This window comes from Onychomys torridus, chromosome 16, assembly GCF_903995425.1.
Source record: "Onychomys torridus chromosome 16, mOncTor1.1, whole genome shotgun sequence".
NCBI lineage: Eukaryota > Metazoa > Chordata > Mammalia > Rodentia > Cricetidae > Onychomys > Onychomys torridus.
This window is the reverse complement of record NC_050458.1, coordinates 12,116,839-12,137,121: the sequence shown is the minus strand read 5'-3', so window position 1 is coordinate 12,137,121 and position 20,283 is coordinate 12,116,839. Positions and strand designations below refer to the sequence as shown.

The following is a 20,283-nucleotide window of genomic DNA, read 5'->3' as shown; positions in this document are numbered from 1 at the left end:
TATCTCCATCCCTTCATCAGATCACTGTGAGGAGTGCTAACCTAAAAGAATCTGGGGACCCCAGGCTAGCAGTAGGAAGGTAAACACATAAATAGCTATAGGAAAACACTGGGGAGATACAGGAGAGATGAGAAATCTAGTCGATCAGCTACAGGGCCTTTGTATCATTTATAAATATTTAAGCCCATTGATTAGGAACCCTGGCAAGCCAGGAGAGGCAGGAGCTACATGTTACTTGGAGGACAGTAATAGGAGTTAGCAATTTCATTCATGTTAGTGAAAAGCTGGAGCAGCAGGTGTTCCATGTCTAGTCACTGCCAACATGGAGCTATGGACATTTTGCTGCAGTACAGTGGCTGATGACAGGTTAATCTGAGATAGATAAGTAAAAAGCCCCTCTTATACTGGTGAGGAGATACAGAGATCAGAAGCTGGGGAATAGTGGCAAAGCTGTTATCACCTGAGCTAAATGGAAAGGGTTGTGGACCAAACACAGTTTTCAGCCTCTTTGGTTCATGGATAGGGTAGTTATAGTTATTAGTTCAGGAAGCCCCACTACTAGCCAGTGCTATAGTCACACACCTTAGAAGAGTCAAGATAATCTTGCCTCCATTATACCCTGAAATTTGTAGAAAGGTTAAAAGACAGCATAAAACTGACAAATTGGGCATTTGCTTCCAAAATTACCATGTATTACATAGAGAGATTTAACTCATTGTGTTAGATTTAGTTTTCTTGGTTGTACTAATAGAAAGGTTTACCAATCCTTAGTGATACAAACCTATAATCCCAGTTTTCTTTGGAAGGAAGAGGATCAGAAGCTTAAGGCCTGTCTGGGCTGCACTGAGTGTATTAGTTACTTTTCTACTGTTATGATAAAACACTGTGACCAAGGCAACTCACAGAGAAGAAAGACTTTATTTGAGTTTATGGTTCCAGGATAAGATTTCACCATGGTGGGAAGGCTTGGCAGCAGCAGTAGATATAGCAGCTTGTATGGAAGGATGAGAGGTCACATTCTCCATTATAAGCATGAAAGAGAGAGGGCAAGTTGGAAGTAGACAAGGCTTTTTACTATCAAAGCTTACCCTCAGTGGCATACTTTTAACAAGACAACCCCTCCCCCAAACAGTGTCATTTACCAGGAGACAAGGGTTCAAATACCTGAGCCTATGGGGGACATTTCTCATTTAAAACACCACAGTGAGGCTGGAAAAGTTAGAGATGACTTGTCTCAAAATAAAGATTGAGAAGAGGGCCAAGTTTGTAGCAGAGTAGTAGAATACTTACTCAGTATGTTCAAAGAATAGGTTCATTGTATGACTCCACAATAACTATTTTTAATTTATTTTCTTTATTTTCTTTATTTATGTTTATTTTATTTTGCTTGCATAAATGCTATATGTCAATGGAGGCAAGTGGAGGGAATTGGATTCTCTGTAACTGGAGTTGCCATGTGAGTACTACTAATCAAACCCAGGTCCGCTGCAAGAGCAATAAGTACTCTCAACCTCTGAGCCATCTCTCCAGCCCCCTGGTTCTACAATACAGAAAGTGTTTGTTATTGTGGAGGAATTTAGAAGAAATAGCTGAAGATGAGGGATAAACTCATTACATTCTCCTGCATGTTTAAGATGTGTTCACATTCACATGTTTACAGGCCTCTAACATACAAGTATACAAGAAACACGTGACTGCAACCTTATCAAAAGCATTGAAAATTCCCACACTTGCTTAATCCCTGACAAGATGTAAACATGGGTGCTTATTGTTTAAGTTGTAAAACTACATGTGACCCTGAGGGGACAGTTCTCAAAATGTGCTGTATTATTGCTGGTCTTTGAGATATTCTTGATAGTTAAAAGTTTTAATTATCCCTAGACATTGTTTTATCACTGTGCTTATATGGTACTGATATAGCTATTTTGATGAAGAAATCTTGACCATATTACACAATTAACAATTTCCTAAATTCATTTCAAAATTATTATTTATTTTATTTATATTCTTTCACAGATGATTTGAAAGTCACATTTTCATTGTTTGTTCTTTGACAGTTTAACAATATTTGACAAAAGGGACATTTATATAATTATTCTCTCCACCATACACTCTCTAATCTTGCTCTCAACCATATGTACACATACACACACACAAACGCACACAACCCCACCAGTGGCTCTCCCAGATTAATAAGTTTCAGATTTTTTTTTCATGAACCATTTATTTTTGTTGTAGACATTTGTATAATCTTTGGATTGGAACTATCCAATGGAACCATTTTTTAGGTAAAATTGCCATTGAAAATATGAAGTCACAGCTTTGGATGCCTGCACTAGGTCTGCACAAGATGGGCTCTCAGTAGGTAGATGTACACAGAGAAAGCGTTCAAGAGGCCTTGTGCCTCACTACTGAACTATTTGCTGCTGATAGATTAGAGGAGAGGGGGGTTGTTGCCTTCATTTCCATGATTTTTTATTTTAAGAAATAACAAAGCTGTCTGCCATTATAAAAATAAAACATCATCAGTTGCTTACTAATGGAGATAAATTTTATCAAAAAAAAATGAGAACAGATATGACAAATTTGTGATGCTTTGATTTCCTCCTGGATTCCTACTCTTTTAGATTTCCGGGAAATCTGTTTGTGGGAGAACTGTGAGGCCATGTCTAAAACTGAGATGTCAATCAGATGCAATGGTGAGGGAAGCCATATGGCTCTCTGTATTTCCCATGCTGGAAGAGTGACAAGTTGTACATTCAGTTGCTACCATCACAATTTTCTCTACTGTGTAGAGAAAATACACACTGGAACAAACAAATTTACCTCAGTCTTTGTTTCTTTCTTTTTAAATCAACAAGATTAGTATGAGCTGATCATGGTTACTCATGCCTAAAACCCTAGCATTTGGGAGGCTGAGGCAGGAGGATTACTCTGAGTTGGAAATCAACTTGGACAATAGTGTGAGAGGTTTTGTCTCAAAACTGGACCTAAGGCTCTAGAAACATTTTGGAAAAGGTAGTAGAAGGATTCTAAGGGAAAGTAGACCACAGTTTGCTGTGAGACTGTGCCTCCTAGTCATTTCAGAGGCTACTACACTCATGAAATCTCATGACATGACTGCCTGAATATGAGGTAAACAAGGACATCAATATAGGCCAAAGTGGACAAGAGAAAAACCACCAGGCCTTAACCAATCACAAAAAACTACAGGCAACTCAGGAATGTTGCAGGCAGAAAAAAAATAGCCTGCAGGGAAGAGCACATCAGTTGCTTATCTAATACCGCAGGGTCAACAGTGAAAACATACATACAAGTAAAAGTATACAAACAGAGCAGGTTATACTTAGAAATATACACATATACATAGAATGTTCATGCATATAACAACAATTAATAAAAAAGAGGCCATGAATTTGAAAGAGAGCAAGGAGAGATATATGGGAAAGTTTGAGGGAGGAAAGTGAAAGGGTAGGTAAATAATATAATTATAATCACAAAACATTAAAGAAATAATTATACCTGACCAAATCCATATTTCCATTCTTTATTACAGTGAAAAGATACAAAAATGTGGAACACAGAGCTGAGTGCAAAAAGCAATGGCTGACAGGCAGATCTTTGTGAGTTCGAGGCCAGCCTGGTCTACAGAGCAAGATCCAGGACAGGCTCCAAAACTACACAGAGAAACCCTGTTAAAATGTTGGCTGAGTGTATAGAAAGCTGTGGTCATCCCACTTCTGTGCAATGAACTGAACAGAAAATATTTTTATTAAAACAGTGTTCTATGTGCCAAAAATAAGATAATGATGTTAGGTATTAGAATAACTTGTTCTAAATAGTGTCATATTCAGTTAACAAAAATATTTAGGCATAGATGTCAGCATATGCACCTAAAAATTACTTGATACTTTTATTTAGTTGTATCATTCAAATTATGTGAAGACTCTGTCTAAGGGAGCTCTGGACCACAACAAATACCCATTTTTTAAAGAAGGAATTTCATTTCTCTTTATGTATCTCCATGTATCTCTACTTTTTGTTCTTGTGCTTTTCTGATTTCCTACTATTCTCTTGCATAAAATATTGACAATATATTCTATTTAGTATTCAATGTGAATTTCACTGCATTGTTAATTTCTCATGTTTGTGTCTCATGAGTTTATAGTGCTGTATAGAGCATACTGTATGTGTGAGACATAAAATATATGGTACATACAAATATATACATATATAGTATTTATAACTATAAGCTCAGATTATAGAAATAAATTTCTAAGAATAGAATTGCCAACTGGTAAACTATTCACCTTTCAGTAGATTGCGGAGACACAAAAGAAACAATATGAGAAAACCTTCATAATATAAGAGGGTACGAAGGTTTTCTTCTAATTCCTGAGTAATATTTGCTGAGTTCCTTGATAATGAGATGAAACACTTGGGACAAGGAAACTTGATGTAACAAGGGGTAAGTATACATGAAATTTTACTATTAATATCAATAAACCACATACATTCAATCAGAAATACAGTTTTTAAATGGCTCTTGATTTTTCAACATAAAGGAATTTGATAAAACTGGATAGAGAGGTTTTTTTTTTCCAACATAATATTTTTATTCATTATTTGGGAATTTCCCATCAAGCATCCCAATCACACTCACTTCCCAGTCATCTCAGGTCCACCCTGCACCCTTATGACTTCCCCCCACAAAAACAAAAAGGAAGAAAAAATGTCCAATTTATGTTGTCCATCTACTCACTGGAGCATGGACAACTTCCAAGCAGATCTAGTTTGAGGCCAGCTTGGTCTATAGAGCAAGTTCTAGTACAGCCAGGGCTACACAGAGAAACCCTGTCTCAAAAAAGAAGGAGAAGGAGGAGGAACGGGAGGAGGAGGAGGTTTTAATTGGAATATTCAAGTTCAATGTTGGGTTCAATTAACAGTTCGTGAGTATGAGGCTCACAGCACTCAAGCTGCTTCTGCACTGTTGCCTCTAAATCTTGTTTACAAAAGTTTAATTTAAGGGTAATTACAGGAGTTAATCAGGGAATGGTAAGTGCCTCCTCGACACATTCTGGATAATCCAGGAAAATTTGATGTATGCCTTTTAAAGATGATAGTGGCATAATGAAAATCATAAAAGAGCCAACAGGCATTGTATCTAGATGTTTGGAGAGAAAAAGTCAATTATTAAAGTGAAATTAACAGACACTATTTTGGCCATTGTCTATATAACACAGCCAATGTCTTAATTATTTGGAGCATAAAAGTAAATATTTCCTTTTAAAGTTATTTGTAAAGAGATTATCATTGATTCCAAATTAAGCTATGATTCATTGATAGCAAATTAAGGTGCTATTTTATAGCAATCATTTTCAAATAATGCAGGCTTTAAATTGAACAAATGTAGTCAAATCTGTATCTTCAATCTATGTGACACATGGGAAATTACTTCAAGGATCTCCTCTTTCTTTTATATCTGTAACATAATAATACTATCTGTTCTGAGGGGTTCCATGGTACATAAACGATGAAAAATAATGTTATCAAGTTCTTAGTGAAGTGCCTATCACATAGTAAATTCTTAGTGAGGTATGAGGAGATGGATATCAGAAAGAGAACTCCTAAAACATTAAAAATGTGGGTACGCAGGAGGTTTTAGGGGAAAGAAAGGGAAAAGGCAAATGATGTAATTATGCCATAATCACAAAAATTTTAAAAATGTCTTTTAAAAAGTATCACAAAAAGCAAGAAGCATGGAACTGCAGGAAACATTCTATATCTCATTTAATTTTAAAACAATAGCATAAAGCACGGTCATTGCTCTTGTTTAACAGATGAAGAAAATGAGGCAGCTTGTTCAGGTTACACAGCCAATACAAGACAGACTGTACAAGACAATACAAGTCTCTGTAGCAGACTAGGCTATAAAAATGAGCTCTTGGGTACTTCCAAAGATAATTGCCTCCCCTTGGAAGGAATCCAGAACAAGCCCACATTAAGCTAAATTCTGCATTAGAGTGGGCTGTCATACAGTTGGGAGGATTTATTCCAAGCACCTAGAGGCACATGAAAGATGAATACATAGAAGTCATCACATTTTTCCCCTTTCAACATATCCCAGTGCTATGAGGAGAAAGAGAACAACATCATTTTATCCATACACAAAGGCATTTTCAAATATCCACATAATGGACTTATGTAGCTGTCAACCTCTGAGAAATCAAATACAAGGCAAACTGAGGCATACACTGCATGAAATGCCATCTCCTTTGTCAATGAATCATAAAATTTAAGGGGATTTCATGCAAACATATGAGAATTTTCCCAAGTTGACTTCTTTAAAGCTTTTTATTCAAATTACTTTCTCATCAAATTTCCTTATCAAATTATAAAAACTATGAAGTTAAAGGGTTTGGGATATGTGAATATATGATTTTTTAAATAAAACTTCAATGATTTAAGATCATGTCTGTGTGCTGTCATTATCTTGAAACACTAATATCAAGAGTAATTTCACAGAAACATCATACTATGTTCCCCAAATGGACTCCATATAGGTTGAGTATAAAATTAATATGATAATACTATTTTTCAAAGTAAAAATATGGGTTTTTTTGTTTTTGTTTTTGTTTTTTGCTTTTTTTTTTGTTTTTTTTGTTTGTTTGTTTGTTTTGTTTTGTTTTTTTGTTTTTTTGTTTTTTGAGCTGAGGATCGAACCCAGGGCCTTGTGCTTGCTAGGCAAGCACTCTACCACTGAGCTAAATCCCCAACCCTTGTTTTGTTTTAGAGACAGGGTTCTCTGTGTAGTTTTGATGCCTGTCCTGGATCTCACTCTGTAGACCGCCTGGCTCTGCCTCCTGAGTGCTGGGATTAAAGGCATGCACCACCACCGCCCACCATGGTTTTATTTTATAATAGAATTTCCAACATGTTTCACGTGACTTTTGACATTTATTTTCACAATTGTCATCAAAGAGACAATTTGAAGTATGTCATGATGACAATGCTAGTCTATATGAGCACTTTGAGAATTCAGATATTAGCTTTATGCTTAAAGAGTCACAATTTGTATGTGTATATGTGTGGCATATATGTGATATATATGCATGTGTGTGCGTGTTCATGTGCCTGTGTAGGCAAAGGACCAGAAGACAATTTGATGTGTTCTGCTCTATCCCCTTCCAGCTCATTCCCTTGAGATAGGATCTACTGAATCCAGATTTATATTGGCATCCAACAAGCCCCAATAATCTTTCTTTCTTTGCCCCTGTAGAGCACTGGAGTTACAGCCAGGCCACCCAGGGTTTTAAATGGGTTCTAGAAATTTGAGCTCAGGTCCTCATAGTTGCACAACAATTGCTCTTACCACTAAATGACATCTTCATCCTCCCAAAGATGGTTATTAATACTATAATTACTTGTATAGAATACCTTTCATCATAACTGAGGGTCAGTGATCTGCCAGTGTCACCCATAAGTCCTCATCACTTTCCACAGTTATTGTAGTTCTGTAAAATTTTACCTGTTTCCTTGCTAGGATCCATAAGGCTAGTGCAGTCCTTTACTACTGATCATAAGGCTTAACAGAACTTTGAACTTTTTCCTCTTTCAATACCTAAATCATCTAGAATTGAAATGAAGTTTTATCCTCAATATAAAAGGACATGCAAAACAACACGGTATCTAAACATATTAATGAACTGTGTGCTGGGATAATTCTGTCTGTATATTTTCTGCTTGAAAGAGTTCTTTAGAGAAGAAAGAGTTAATCAAGGGGATAGCTACTAATAGAACTATAACCTAGAAACAACAGAGTTAAAATAATTTAGTGGAATTGCTCTGCAGTTCTCATTGCCTGCCTAGCTGAACATTTCACAATCTAACCTGTTTTCTTCCCAGCACATATTAAGCATTTAGAATAATGCCCAGCACATCAATGTTTAACTTATGGAGGCAGCCTTTGACATTTATTGCTATATTGAATATGTATTTATGTATTTGATGGGTATTCAACTCCTCTGTCTCCATTTCTTCTTCCATTAAGTGGGCCCATGGATATCTCATGGTGTTGTTATGACTAAACAAGATATTGCAATAGTAGAGTGTCTACAAAATATCTTGGTATAAAGTTATCAGCCAATAAATTGTTGGTCTTCTTTATTAACACTGGGTATCTTGCTAAGGCACTCAGGTCCGCAAAGTAAATAATAACGAAGAGTCCCAGAGTCAGGTGCAAAGTCTGAACTAGACAACCAAGTATCTGTCCCATCTGTGGAAAAGCTTTTCTCACTACAATAAGCTGTATAAATTCTGAAACTTCTTACTATAAAAAAAAAAAAGAAAGAAAAGAAAAAAGTCAGGTTCACTTTCCCTGGCAAACACTGGGAAATACTGAGCCTAAATGGTTGCTAGTCATAATGATAAATCCTTATCCATGTTTGGAAAGTAAAATATAACTGTCCTAACCCTGCTACACAGCATTTTACCGGTTTGGAAATATTGCAACATTTTGTAGACACAGATGGTGAGGAATGAAAATCAAATGCAACAAATCTTGAAGCGTCTTCACACAGATGCAATATTCAGTGTCACTGAGCTCTCCTTTCCTCCCTCTTTCTTCACCTTCTACTCTTCTTTAAGGAGCTGGCCACCTCGGGACGCTGGTTCCAGAGGAGCACTGAGCAAGGGCGGGGCGTAACTCTCAACAGAATCCTGAGGCCAGGAGCCAGGATGCAAGCACAGGAATAGCGAAGCAGCAAAAGCTATGGTCTGTGTTGTGAGCCGCTTTCCCTTCCTGACTGGTGAATTTAGAATTCTCCCGTGTAGGTCAGAAGGATTAAAGAACAACAATATGGGCTACAGTGGCTGAGCAACTCCCAGGAGTGTCAGAAGTTACAGGTGAGTCACTGTCCTCTTCCCACTCTCCCAGCCCTGTGTCCAACTGGTTGGCTGGGGGACGCAGCTCTAAGAGGCTGGTAGGCACTCAGCCAGTCTCAGCTGATCTCCTGAACTTGGCTTCTCCTTTAGCCGCAAGGTCGCTGTTATTTAAACCCTTGCCTCAGCCCACGCTTGTTCTATTCCTTGTCTTTAATGCCTTCCTCCTTTTCCTAAAGTGAGAGCTCCCCTTTGTGTTGGAGAACAGCGCCGAGAATGCCTCTTCTGAGAAAACTTAAGAAGTGTGCAGTGTCCCCGTGCTCAAGGGCACCTGGCGGACTGGAGTCCCCCAGTTCTTAAATACCCACTGGAACTTCAACTAGAAGCATTAACTAGCCTTGTTTTTCAACTAGGAGCTGGAAACCTAAGGGAGGAGAGGAGAAAATCTAGCATGAGTGACAGATGGGAACCAGAGAGAAGTGGGAGGAAATCTTGAGTCGGGTACCCCAGACATGTTCCCCCACGTGTTCACAGCCCTGGAGAACATCGCAGACTGAATACCTTACAACAGAAGAGGGATGGTTATAATTGCTCAAATTGGGACTCAGATCCTGCTATCACCGCCTGTTTTCAGAACTTTTAGTCTGCAACTGGGCAACTGCGAGGGTCACCATCCTGCTTCCTAGCACCTGAGCGAGTCCTCCTCTCTTTGCTTGTGCCCTCCAGATCTTCCCATTCCCTCCCTTGCCAGCTAGCTCCTTTACTGGAGTCGCCAGATATACAATAATCCATAGAACCGTGTAGCCTAGGGGTCTCAACTACAAACTTGAGAGAAAGCTCTGCCTGCATCTAGGAAGGGCCACGGGGACAGGCTGTGTCCTGGGGCTGTTTCCTCCCTGGACGACCCACGATTGCATGACCGGTTCCCTCTGCGCGACCACTCCTGCTCTCCCAGCCTCCTCGCTCTACGGCGCACTCGCAGCTCCCTAGCGACACCAGCCATCAAGCTGGGGGGTGGAGAGAGTCGGGGTGCGCAAGTGGGAGGCCTCTCCCTCGGGAGCCTGGGAGATCCCTGCCGCCAGCAGGGGCCGTGCCACCGCCCTCGCGGAAACCCAAGCTTTCATCCAGAGCCTTCCCAACTTCGCGGTGCTCTTAGACCAAGGGTGTCAGGATGGATCTGTCACCCCGCCGCCGGCCGCTGCTGGACTCGTCGTCGCTGGACAGCGGCTCGCTGACCTCGCTGGACTCCAGCGTCTTCTGCAGCGAGGGCGAAGGGGAACCCTTGGCTCTGGGGGACTGCCTCACGGTCAACGTGGGCGGCAGCCGCTTCGTGCTCTCGCAGCAGGCTCTGTCCTGCTTCCCGCACACGCGCCTGGGCAAGCTAGCCGTGGTGGTGGCCTCCTATCGCCGCCTGGGAGCCCTGGCTGCCGCTCCCAGTCCCCTGGAGCTTTGTGATGATGCCAACCCGGTGGACAACGAGTACTTCTTCGACCGCAGCTCCCAGGCGTTCCGCTATGTCCTGCACTACTACCGCACTGGCCGCCTGCACGTCATGGAACAGCTGTGCGCTCTCTCCTTTCTTCAGGAGATCCAGTATTGGGGCATCGACGAACTCAGCATCGACTCCTGCTGCAGGGACAGGTACCCACAGGGCGCGGCAGTTGGGTGGGAAGGCAGGAGAGGGTGATTAGAAGGCACAGGCAAAGACTGGAGGCTTTGCGTAAACTTCCCTACTCCAGCCTTGGAAATAGATGTGTCCGCCTCTTGACTGGAAGGTAAGGTGTTTGTGTGAGGCCAGAAATCAATCCTAAAGTCAACTTGTGCATTGAACTTTAAAAGCAAAACAGCAACAACAAAACTCCTTGCCCAATTTCTTCCAGAGACTAATAGTCTGATATCTTATGAAAACCTAGGCCAATCAGACTTTTGAGTAAACACCTGGTAATTAACTAGCTGAGTCAGAAAAAAACAAAACAAAACAAAAAACAAACAAAACAAAACAAAAACAAAAGAACTATGCCTCAAAGTACATGGAATGTACTTTGGAATGGAAGGGTTTGGATTATTATCACTCATCAAATCAGAACTTGAACTCTGAAAAACTTGCTTGAAGGACCTCTTTAAACCCTTATGGAGAGTTCATTACTTGGATGAATATTACAGGCTCTGACAGAGACTTACTGTTGACCTGTCACTATTATGGTTCCTTCATGGATGTTTTTCTTTTATACATACAAATGTTCCAGGTGGCAAACAGATGTTCTTGTCACCAGAAAATAAGTCACAAAAGTTCATTGATCCAAAATTGCCTGGTTATGTATAAATCTTATTTACATAAATTTCTACTAGGAAATTGTCATTTTAAACGTCAGAAGTGGGAAATCTGGCAGGGACCACCCTGGGTAAAATAAGAATATATTTCTATACTTTAATCACTATGTAAGTATGACCTCTTTGTCAAATTTAACTTTCTTGTACACTGTGTGTGTGTGTGTGTGTGTGTGTGTGTGTGTTTTAAATTAATTACAAAGTTGTCTTCCCTGAAAGATACTTCAGAAGAAAGGAGCTGAGTGAAACCCTTGACTTTAAGAAGGACACAGATGACCAGGAAAGTCAACATGAGAGTGAACAAGACTTCTCACAAGGACCTTGTCCCACTGTCCGCCAAAAGCTCTGGGATATCCTGGAGAAACCTGGGTCTTCCACAGCAGCCAGGATCTTTGGAGTAATCTCCATCATTTTTGTGGCAGTGTCCATCGTCAACATGGCCCTGATGTCAGCTGAGTTAAGCTGGCTCAATCTACAGCTGCTGGAGATCTTGGAATATGTGTGTATCAGCTGGTTCACTGGGGAGTTCATCCTGCGCTTCCTGTGTGTGAAGGACAGGTGCCGCTTCCTGAGGAAAGTACCCAACATAATAGACCTCCTTGCCATCTTGCCCTTCTACATAACTCTTCTGGTGGAAAGTCTGAGTGGCAGCCACACCACACAGGAGCTGGAAAATGTGGGGCGCTTGGTCCAGGTTTTGAGGCTCCTCAGGGCTCTTCGCATGCTAAAACTGGGAAGGCATTCTACAGGTATTCATATTTTATTGGTCCCTTTTAATTTCCCTTTGTTTAAAAGCTTTAATTCCAGCACTGGAGAGGCAGAGGCAGGTGGATCTCTGTGAGTTTGAGGCCAACCTGGTCTACAAAGCAAGTTCCTAGACAGTCAGGACTGTTACACAGAGAAACTCTATCTTGAAAACAAAGGCAAACAAACAAAAAAACAAGCTTTAGACAAATGAACACATCACCACCTTCCAGCTTTACCCAACCCTCACCTCTTAAAAAGTACTGGAAAGCAAAATCTTCAAGATGTTATCAGAGATGTAGAGATATCTCTCACACACTTTCTGTTTACAGGGCATTGTGGAACAATTTGATCATCTTTTAACTTTTAACTTCAGTTTATTATAACTAAGTGCTATGTAAAGACACACACATATGTATACACACACACACACATATATATATATACGTACATAAATACATTTTTCTTCTCAAAGGTCAAACATACAACATACATAAATGGCATATAAATTATATGCTATACATATGGCCATTAGCTCTTTTGTATTCCACTTCCAAAAAATAAATGTATATAATTTTATTCTTGACTGATGAGAACAGTCTTCCTTATTCATGGCAGACAAGAGATGGCCAGGTCTTGATGGCCTTCCTCTAGTTTTTAATGAATAAGTAGAATCATTATGCTTTGGAAGAAAGACATAGCAGTAACTAAATGCCTTACTTAGTTATCAAGAATTTCCTTAAACTTTGAAAGGTCAAATAAATATTTTCTAGAACACACACATACACACACACACACACACACACACACACACACACACACACTAACCTGACCTTGAAAATTAGAACCAATGTGAATGGAAATAGAATAGAGCAATTAAAGAGAATTTTTAAGTTCTGAAAGTAATGGTGCTCAGCAGTTGGTTTTCTGACTAATGAATATTCGAGGGTTATAAAGTTATACTTTAAAAGAAAATGAGGATATTTCTGTGAGTTTGTTGAAATGTAAATTCTCAACTCCAACTGATAGAAGGTGAAATTTTAGTATATGGATTACTTTCTGGACCATGCACTTTAATAGGTTTGCAATTATTTTTGACCTCGGTATTTAAAGTGCCATGTGTTTTTGAGAAACACTGGAGCAACATGCATAATACAGTACAAATGTATATATACACAAACAAGTGTGTTTACAGAGTACTACTGCAGTGAATGTCTACAAAGATATCTGAATGACCACCTTAAGGGTGGTGGTAGCTATGTCTGCCTATTAACCTAGGAAGAAATTAACCTGCAATTTCTTTTCCTACATCTCTGTAATTAAGACTCACCCCACAAAATTCTAGTTGTGTATTTTCCTAGCTAGTCTTACACATGGGGGATCTGATGATGGGGTTTCCAAGAACTTTTACAAGTAACACTCTTTGTTTCCTGACACAGATAATGGGTTGCTTTCTTTGAGTATTTATAAACTCTTCCCAGGATTCAATTTCTAAAACACTGAGAGCTACATTTTTTCCCAAAAGAAAGGAAAAGGGAAATAATAGTAATTTCCACACTGTCACCTCTTCAAAAGTTTTCTCAGTTCTAAAGAAAGTACAAAGTATTAACAAAGCCTTAATTTATTTAAAGTGTATGACAAATACATGAATATTTAATAGTTTGATGTCAAATATAACATTTAGAAAATATGGCCACAAACATCGTGAGTCCCCACATATTTGGAACATTTGTTGAGAGATATTATATAATACTGGTTAGGATCCTTGACAGTCTTGGTATAAATCCAGGTCTTGTAGCTTTGTACTAGACACACCAGCCCTGTGAATGTCGAACCCCTCATCTGAAAAGTGACACAACAGTGACAACATCTGTCACATGGTACTTTTAAGGAGCGTCTGAATTTAGTTATGTGGATGATATTTAATTTAAGTGAAATCAGTTGTTCTAAACACTATAGTTATGTCAATTTATTTCTAACCTGTCATTCCATATAGACACACTAAAGACAATTTTACTAATAAGATATGACTAAGTTATTCTGGATATTCTTTTGAAGTTAAACTTCGAAGTTAATGTGCATTGTTCTTTTAAATAGGTGATAATAAGACCAAAGTATCTCAGTATTTGAAGAGAAAACTTCAAAATAAATAGACTATGGGTAGCATTCTAATGCATTTCAAATAATCTCTAAGGATGAATAAAAATGAAAAGTATTCTTTTTATTGATTTGGGCTTTAAAGGCAATTTATTTGTGCTGTCATGTTGGTATGAATTCAATAGACAAACTCTTAGAAACATTTGTCTAACCTTGGCAAAGATTTCTCACTGGTTAGTTCAAAGCCTGGTTTATAATGGGTTCTTTCCATTCTCTTTAGCACATAGGCTTTTTACAGGTGTTACAGGACTCCCATAGGTCAGGATTTCCTGATAGTTGGTAAATGTCTCTAGTTCTTCCATTCATACATATTTTGGCAATGAAAAAAAAATACATTGCTTAGTTTTATCTTCTTATAGGGAATCATAAATATCATAAGGGAGATAAGGACTAGAATTTTAAGGGCTATTCTGAGAATTCTAGAACCTCCTTATATACTGGTAAGAATGTGTTCTGGATATACATTTGATGTCTGTGCCTAACTTACTCCTGTGTTTTCACTTCATTGCAATGGATTACATCCTTCCTCTCTAGATTTCAGTCAATGAAGTCTCTGATTGTATTAATCTTTATCATTAGTCAGAAAATAAGAGGCAAAAACCATGAGAGCAACATCAAAGTAATGATAAAAACAAATGTCTGAAATGACACATTGAAAAGGAGCTTTGATCACGTGAGCCCTCCACATACATCCTGGCAAAGGACTTTGATACCATGAAGTGATAAACTCCTGTAAGACAGCCTCTGTCTGTCTTTCTGTCTCATGTTTTCAAATTAAAAAGACAGAAATAGCATGAATTCGAGGCTTACACAAGTAACTGAATGAATATAGTTACCTTTCTATTTATCCCTCAAACTTGGCCCCACCAACAAGACTACAAGCTTCCTGAGAACAGAGGTCATAACTTAGTCCTCATTGTATCCCCAGAACATGGCTAAGCGTATTAGTTATGCAGAACATGCTTGTGGGTGGATTTCGAGGAGGGAGTGGGGGAGGAAAGAAGGAAAGCAGAAGCAGGGTGCTCATGCCTGATAGCAGCTCTTCTCTTGCAGGATTGCGCTCTCTCGGGATGACAATCACCCAGTGCTATGAAGAAGTCGGCCTGCTGCTCCTGTTTCTATCTGTGGGGATTTCTATATTTTCAACAATAGAATACTTTGCAGAGCAAAGCATTCCTGACACAACCTTCACAAGTGTTCCTTGTGCATGGTGGTGGGCCACAACATCCATGACTACAGTAGGATATGGGGACATTAGACCAGACACCACTACAGGCAAAATTGTGGCCTTCATGTGTATCCTATCAGGAATCCTTGTCTTGGCCTTGCCTATTGCCATTATCAACGATCGCTTCTCTGCTTGCTACTTCACTTTGAAACTCAAGGAAGCCGCCGTGAGACAGCGGGAAGCTCTCAAGAAGCTTACCAAGAATATAGCCACTGACTCATATATCAGTGTTAACCTGAGAGATGTCTATGCCCGGAGCATCATGGAGATGCTTCGATTGAAGGGCAGGGAAAGAGCCAGTACTAGAAGCAGTGGTGGAGATGATTTCTGGTTTTAAGTTATCTATGTACATTTGACTGGATTGATGAAGCCTTGCTACTACAGATAACTGTATATTGATGATGAGTTTCTTGAACGCTTCTCATCTTCTTTCTGGTCTGTTGATTTCCTAAAATATTTAACATCGGCTATAGCAACAACTGATTATTTTGACACACCTGTCTTCAACACAGCTAATTAATACAACCAAAATGATTTGGGAAAAGAAATACATATCTGAATTTTCAAATATTAATGAATATAATTTCATACATCAAAACTTAAAGATTCATGTATCATTGTTTTGGTTTTTTTTTTTTATAATGGAAGTTGAACTGCACAGCCCAGAGGGGGAAAATGGTGAACATTTGAAAACACACTGAACATCATTTTGCTCTTTAAAAATATTATCCAAATAAATTACTTTTTTTTCTATAAATTAGACATTATACTCTGTTGAGTATAATGATAAGCTTTGCAAGCAAACACTCAAATTCTGTGGTCACAGAGGGTACCTCTTTTTCCATCAAGTGCAAATCACTGGGCCAAAATGGACAGAGCTCCGCCCTTTATCACTACAGTTGCAAGTGACCTCAGACTGCCGAGTATGCAGTAAGTGAGGCTTCAAGTGCCTAGACAGCTTCATCATCCCAGCTGAGGGTGATGTGTGAAGAAGAAAGCAGCACAGGTCTTTGTGAAAATTAGATGATTTGTAAAATGTCTCATTATGGATGAACTATTTAAGTTATGCCTTCAAAACCATAAGATCATGAATAGGTAAAAGTGAAGTTGTTGAGATCCTAAATTTCTTCATTGAAAAGATTAGATGGCTTTTTTTTAATGAACTTGAAGATCTTTTTATTTGTTAAAAAATATTGTGGAAAGCTTTCTGATTGTTGAGGTAAATAACAAATGTTCAGATTTTGCAGGCACTTTGACAGTATTTATGGTAATAATACAATGCCTAAATGTTGTGGCATATAATTAAAGCCAAAAGTTTTTAAAGCTAAGAAATAACCCTGGTTCTAATATAATAGTAAGTAATAATTTCAAAAGCCTGACAAAGGATTCCCTTATTGCCTACTTTCTTGATGTACGCAATAAAGTTCCTAAAGAAAATAAAATTGGTCCTGAGATAGAGATCTTACTCTTTCTATTTATAAAACAAATATACATGAAATGCATATGCATACATACAGAATAACTACAATATCAAAACTTTGTGGGAAATAGAATTAGGAAAAAGCAGACACTATCTTGTTGAAGTAGATGGTAATGAACATTGAAGAACCTTTTGCTTTAAATCCTGGGATTGAAATGCAATCCCATCATCCCAGCACATGAGGAGCAGAAAGAGGAGAAATATAAGCTTGGGGCCAACACAGACTGCATAGCACATTCAAGGTTAGCTTTGACAGAATAGCAAGTTCAATGACACCTGGAAAGCAGGATTAGATCCTGTCTCAAAAAGAAAAAGATAATCCTTTGTCTTAATATATGGCTTGATAATTTGTAACATGCCATTTATTATATGGCTACATATTTCACCAAAGGTATTTAAGGCATCGTACTATATTACAAACTACCAAATCAAGCAAGAAAGGTGCCAATCATCTGTAAGATGCCATGAATTATAAATACATTCCATACATATATGTATATGTATATATATGTATATATATACACATATAGTATATATATGTATATATACACATATATTTAATACTTACCACAGAAGTAAGGAAACACTTCCTGTTTTCTGGTGTGCATGCTTAAATTCTGAACAAATTTCCATGGCATGAATTTTAAATTACATCCTCAGGTACTTAAATTTACTTGGCTTGTTTGTACTTCTCCTAAATATTTTAAGAACATTACAAAAAGTAAATAATATTAAAATAAATGTCCTTTATTTTAATGACAGGTTCTTACCATGTAGCTCAGCTAGCCTGGAACTCAAAATACAGATGAGGCTGTCCTCAGACTCATCAAGATCTGCTTCCCAAGTGCTAGTATTAAACTTGTGCACCACGATATATGGTAATATTTATTATACAAAAAGGCATGGACCCTAGAGCAAGTCTGGGCACCACTGGCCATAACATAAAACTATCCATTGTCTGAATGGGTAGTAGATGTCAGACACAGAAAACAAATTTACTCTGGACTTTCTGGAAATTTCTCCAGTAAGAATTGTTACTGGAGTATAGTCTACAGTTTTCCTCAAATATCACAATTATATAATTACTCTTATATTATTCTAAAACATTTTTCTTTAGAGTAGATTTTGTTCACATAATATATTCCGATTATGGTTTTGCCTCTTCCAACTCCTCTGAAATTTTCTCCACTCCCCTCCCATACAAATTCATACCATTTCCACACCGTTTCTGCTTTACCTTAGAAAACATATGGGCATCTGAAGAATAATAATAAAATAAGATTAAAAAAACAAAACAAAACAAAACAGGAAGCTTGGTGGTGGTGGCACACACCTTTAATCCCAGCACTCAGGAGGCAGAGCCAGGAGGATCTCTGTGAGTTCGAGGCCAGCCTGGTCTACCAAGCAAGATCCAGGACAGGCACCAAAACTACACAGGAAAATCCTATCTCAAAAAAAATGAAAAAAAAAAAAAATCCAACAGGAGTACAATAAAACAAACAGAAGAAATAAGCCAAAAAAACGAAAAAAGCACAGGAAACACAGATGCGCGCACACACACACACACACACACACACACACACACACACACGCACACACACACACACACACACACACACACACACACGCACATTTGCACACACAGGAATCCCATAAAAACACAAAATGGAAGCCAAAATATATACAGAAAGTACCTGTAAGGTTAAAAAAAAAAGCTTTGACAGCACAATACAAGACAAAGAACCTCCAAAGACACCACTGAATTTGTTTTGTGTTAGCTAGCTACTGCTGGGCATTGTGTTTGTGTCTCCTGTGAGACTGCAATGGAGAGAAGTGATTTTCCATTTGTGAGTGCTTATCAACTGGTGATAGCTTCTGGGTTAGGAATAGGGCTTATTTTAAATTCACCTCTTGGCTCTGTGACCTCATCTGGCACAGACCTAGGCAGGCTCTGTGCATGTGTCACAGTCTTTGTGAGTTCATACATACACCAGTCTTGCTGTGCTTGGAGGGCAGGCCATGGTACCTCCATCCCCTCTGGCTCTTACACTCTTTCTACCTGTTTCTACATGGTTCTCTGAGCCCTGAGGAGGGGGCGGGATTTGATGAGATATCTCCATCAAATCCCACTCAGAACTTGGACTGAGTATTCCAAGGTCTCTCGCACTGTGCATATTTGTCTGACTGTGGGTCTCTGTGTTTATTCCAAACCATTGCAAGAGGAAGTTTTTCTAATGATGATCGGAGCAAGGCATGGATCTATGAATATCACAGAATATCATTAGGAGTCCTTTTTTCTACATTCCTTATTCAGAATGGAAGTATTTGGTGTTCTCCTTAGTTCTCTGAGCTATTGAGTCTCATGGTTTTTGGCCACTCAAGCAGTGTTGGGGATGGCTTCTATCTCAGGAACTAGGCTTTATATCAAATCATATATGACTGGTTACTCTCATAAGCTTTGTGTCACTATTGAACTAGCATATCTTGCAGGCAGATCACTATTGTAGATTAAAGGGTTTGTAGCTAGGTTGATTACCTTTATCCTTTGGTAGTACACAGAGTCTTCCAGTAGTACAGACACTAGTGCATAGTGGTAAAGGTAGGAACCTCTAGGTAAGAACCCAACTTGACTTTTCTGTGTTCAATGAATTGTGTAGGTGTTGTCTTGAGCAATATGGACTTGCTGTCATTTTGTGGAGAGCAGCCAATAATGCTGGCAATAGCCTGAGTTATTGGAGTTTCCCATGGGGTCCCTTTGGCCAACAACTAGATTAGATATAATCCATTCCTGTCTTCATTTACTAATGAGAGATGTCTAGTCAGGTCTTCCTCCCTCCCCTCATTTGGTCCTCCCATTCCTACCCCACCTAGTCCATCTATATCTCTCTATTCTACTTCCTCTTCCTAGGGAAATCCAATCTTTCCCCCTAGTTCCTTATTTTATACCTATTTATCAATTCAACAAACATTTACTTAAAATCCTATGAGTATTGAGCACTAGAGAGCTTTCGCTAATCAAGGACAAGTCCTGTTCTCTTGTATTTAATACCCTATCCAAAGACATGCAGATAAGACAAAGGGAAAAAAATGAGATGTTGAGAGACCAAAACTTAACTAAGTCCATACAGGAGTCATATGGTAAAGTCAAGGAAACATTAATCTACCCGACTCCTAAAAAAAAATTACCCTAAAATCACATAGCAGGTTTTCCTCATACTTTTGCTATGCCTTAAGAGAAACATAAGCAGATGTGGGACCACGGTTCTAAAAACAGTTGTGGGAGAGCTCATAGCTTTTATAGTACAATATAAACTGTCTTTAGAATAATCAAGAGTTGAAATTTTATTATAAAAATTATATATATATATATATATATATATATATATATATATATATATATAACTCCCAAAGGTTGTGTTCTTATATCCATCAATACTCTGTGTCATTTTTGTGTCCTCCCCCAATA

General features: G+C 38.6%; 1 protein-coding gene across 1 annotated transcript; it reads left to right on the top strand.

Annotated features, from left to right (window-relative positions):
* The first annotated feature begins 8,595 nt into the window (after positions 1-8,595).
* Positions 8,596-16,795, top strand: Kcnv1 (potassium voltage-gated channel modifier subfamily V member 1). The gene is made up of 4 exons (XM_036207559.1): positions 8,596-8,904; positions 9,294-10,521; positions 11,428-11,957; positions 15,163-16,795. The coding sequence occupies exons 2-4, from the start codon at positions 10,052-10,054 to the stop codon at positions 15,672-15,674; spliced, it is 1,512 nt and encodes a 503-aa protein (XP_036063452.1). The 5' UTR covers positions 8,596-8,904; positions 9,294-10,051; the 3' UTR covers positions 15,675-16,795.
* The last annotated feature ends 3,488 nt before the right edge of the window (positions 16,796-20,283 follow it).

Excerpts from the sequence above, each read along its gene's own strand:
- Kcnv1 (XM_036207559.1), top strand. The coding sequence starts at position 10,052 with ATGGATCTGTCACCCCGCCGCCGGCCGCTGCTGGACTCGTCGTCGCTG. Across the intron at positions 10,522-11,427 it reads GACTCCTGCTGCAGGGACAG|ATACTTCAGAAGAAAGGAGC; the intron begins GTACCCACAGGG and ends CTTCCCTGAAAG. Across the intron at positions 11,958-15,162 it reads ACTGGGAAGGCATTCTACAG|GATTGCGCTCTCTCGGGATG; the intron begins GTATTCATATTT and ends CTTCTCTTGCAG.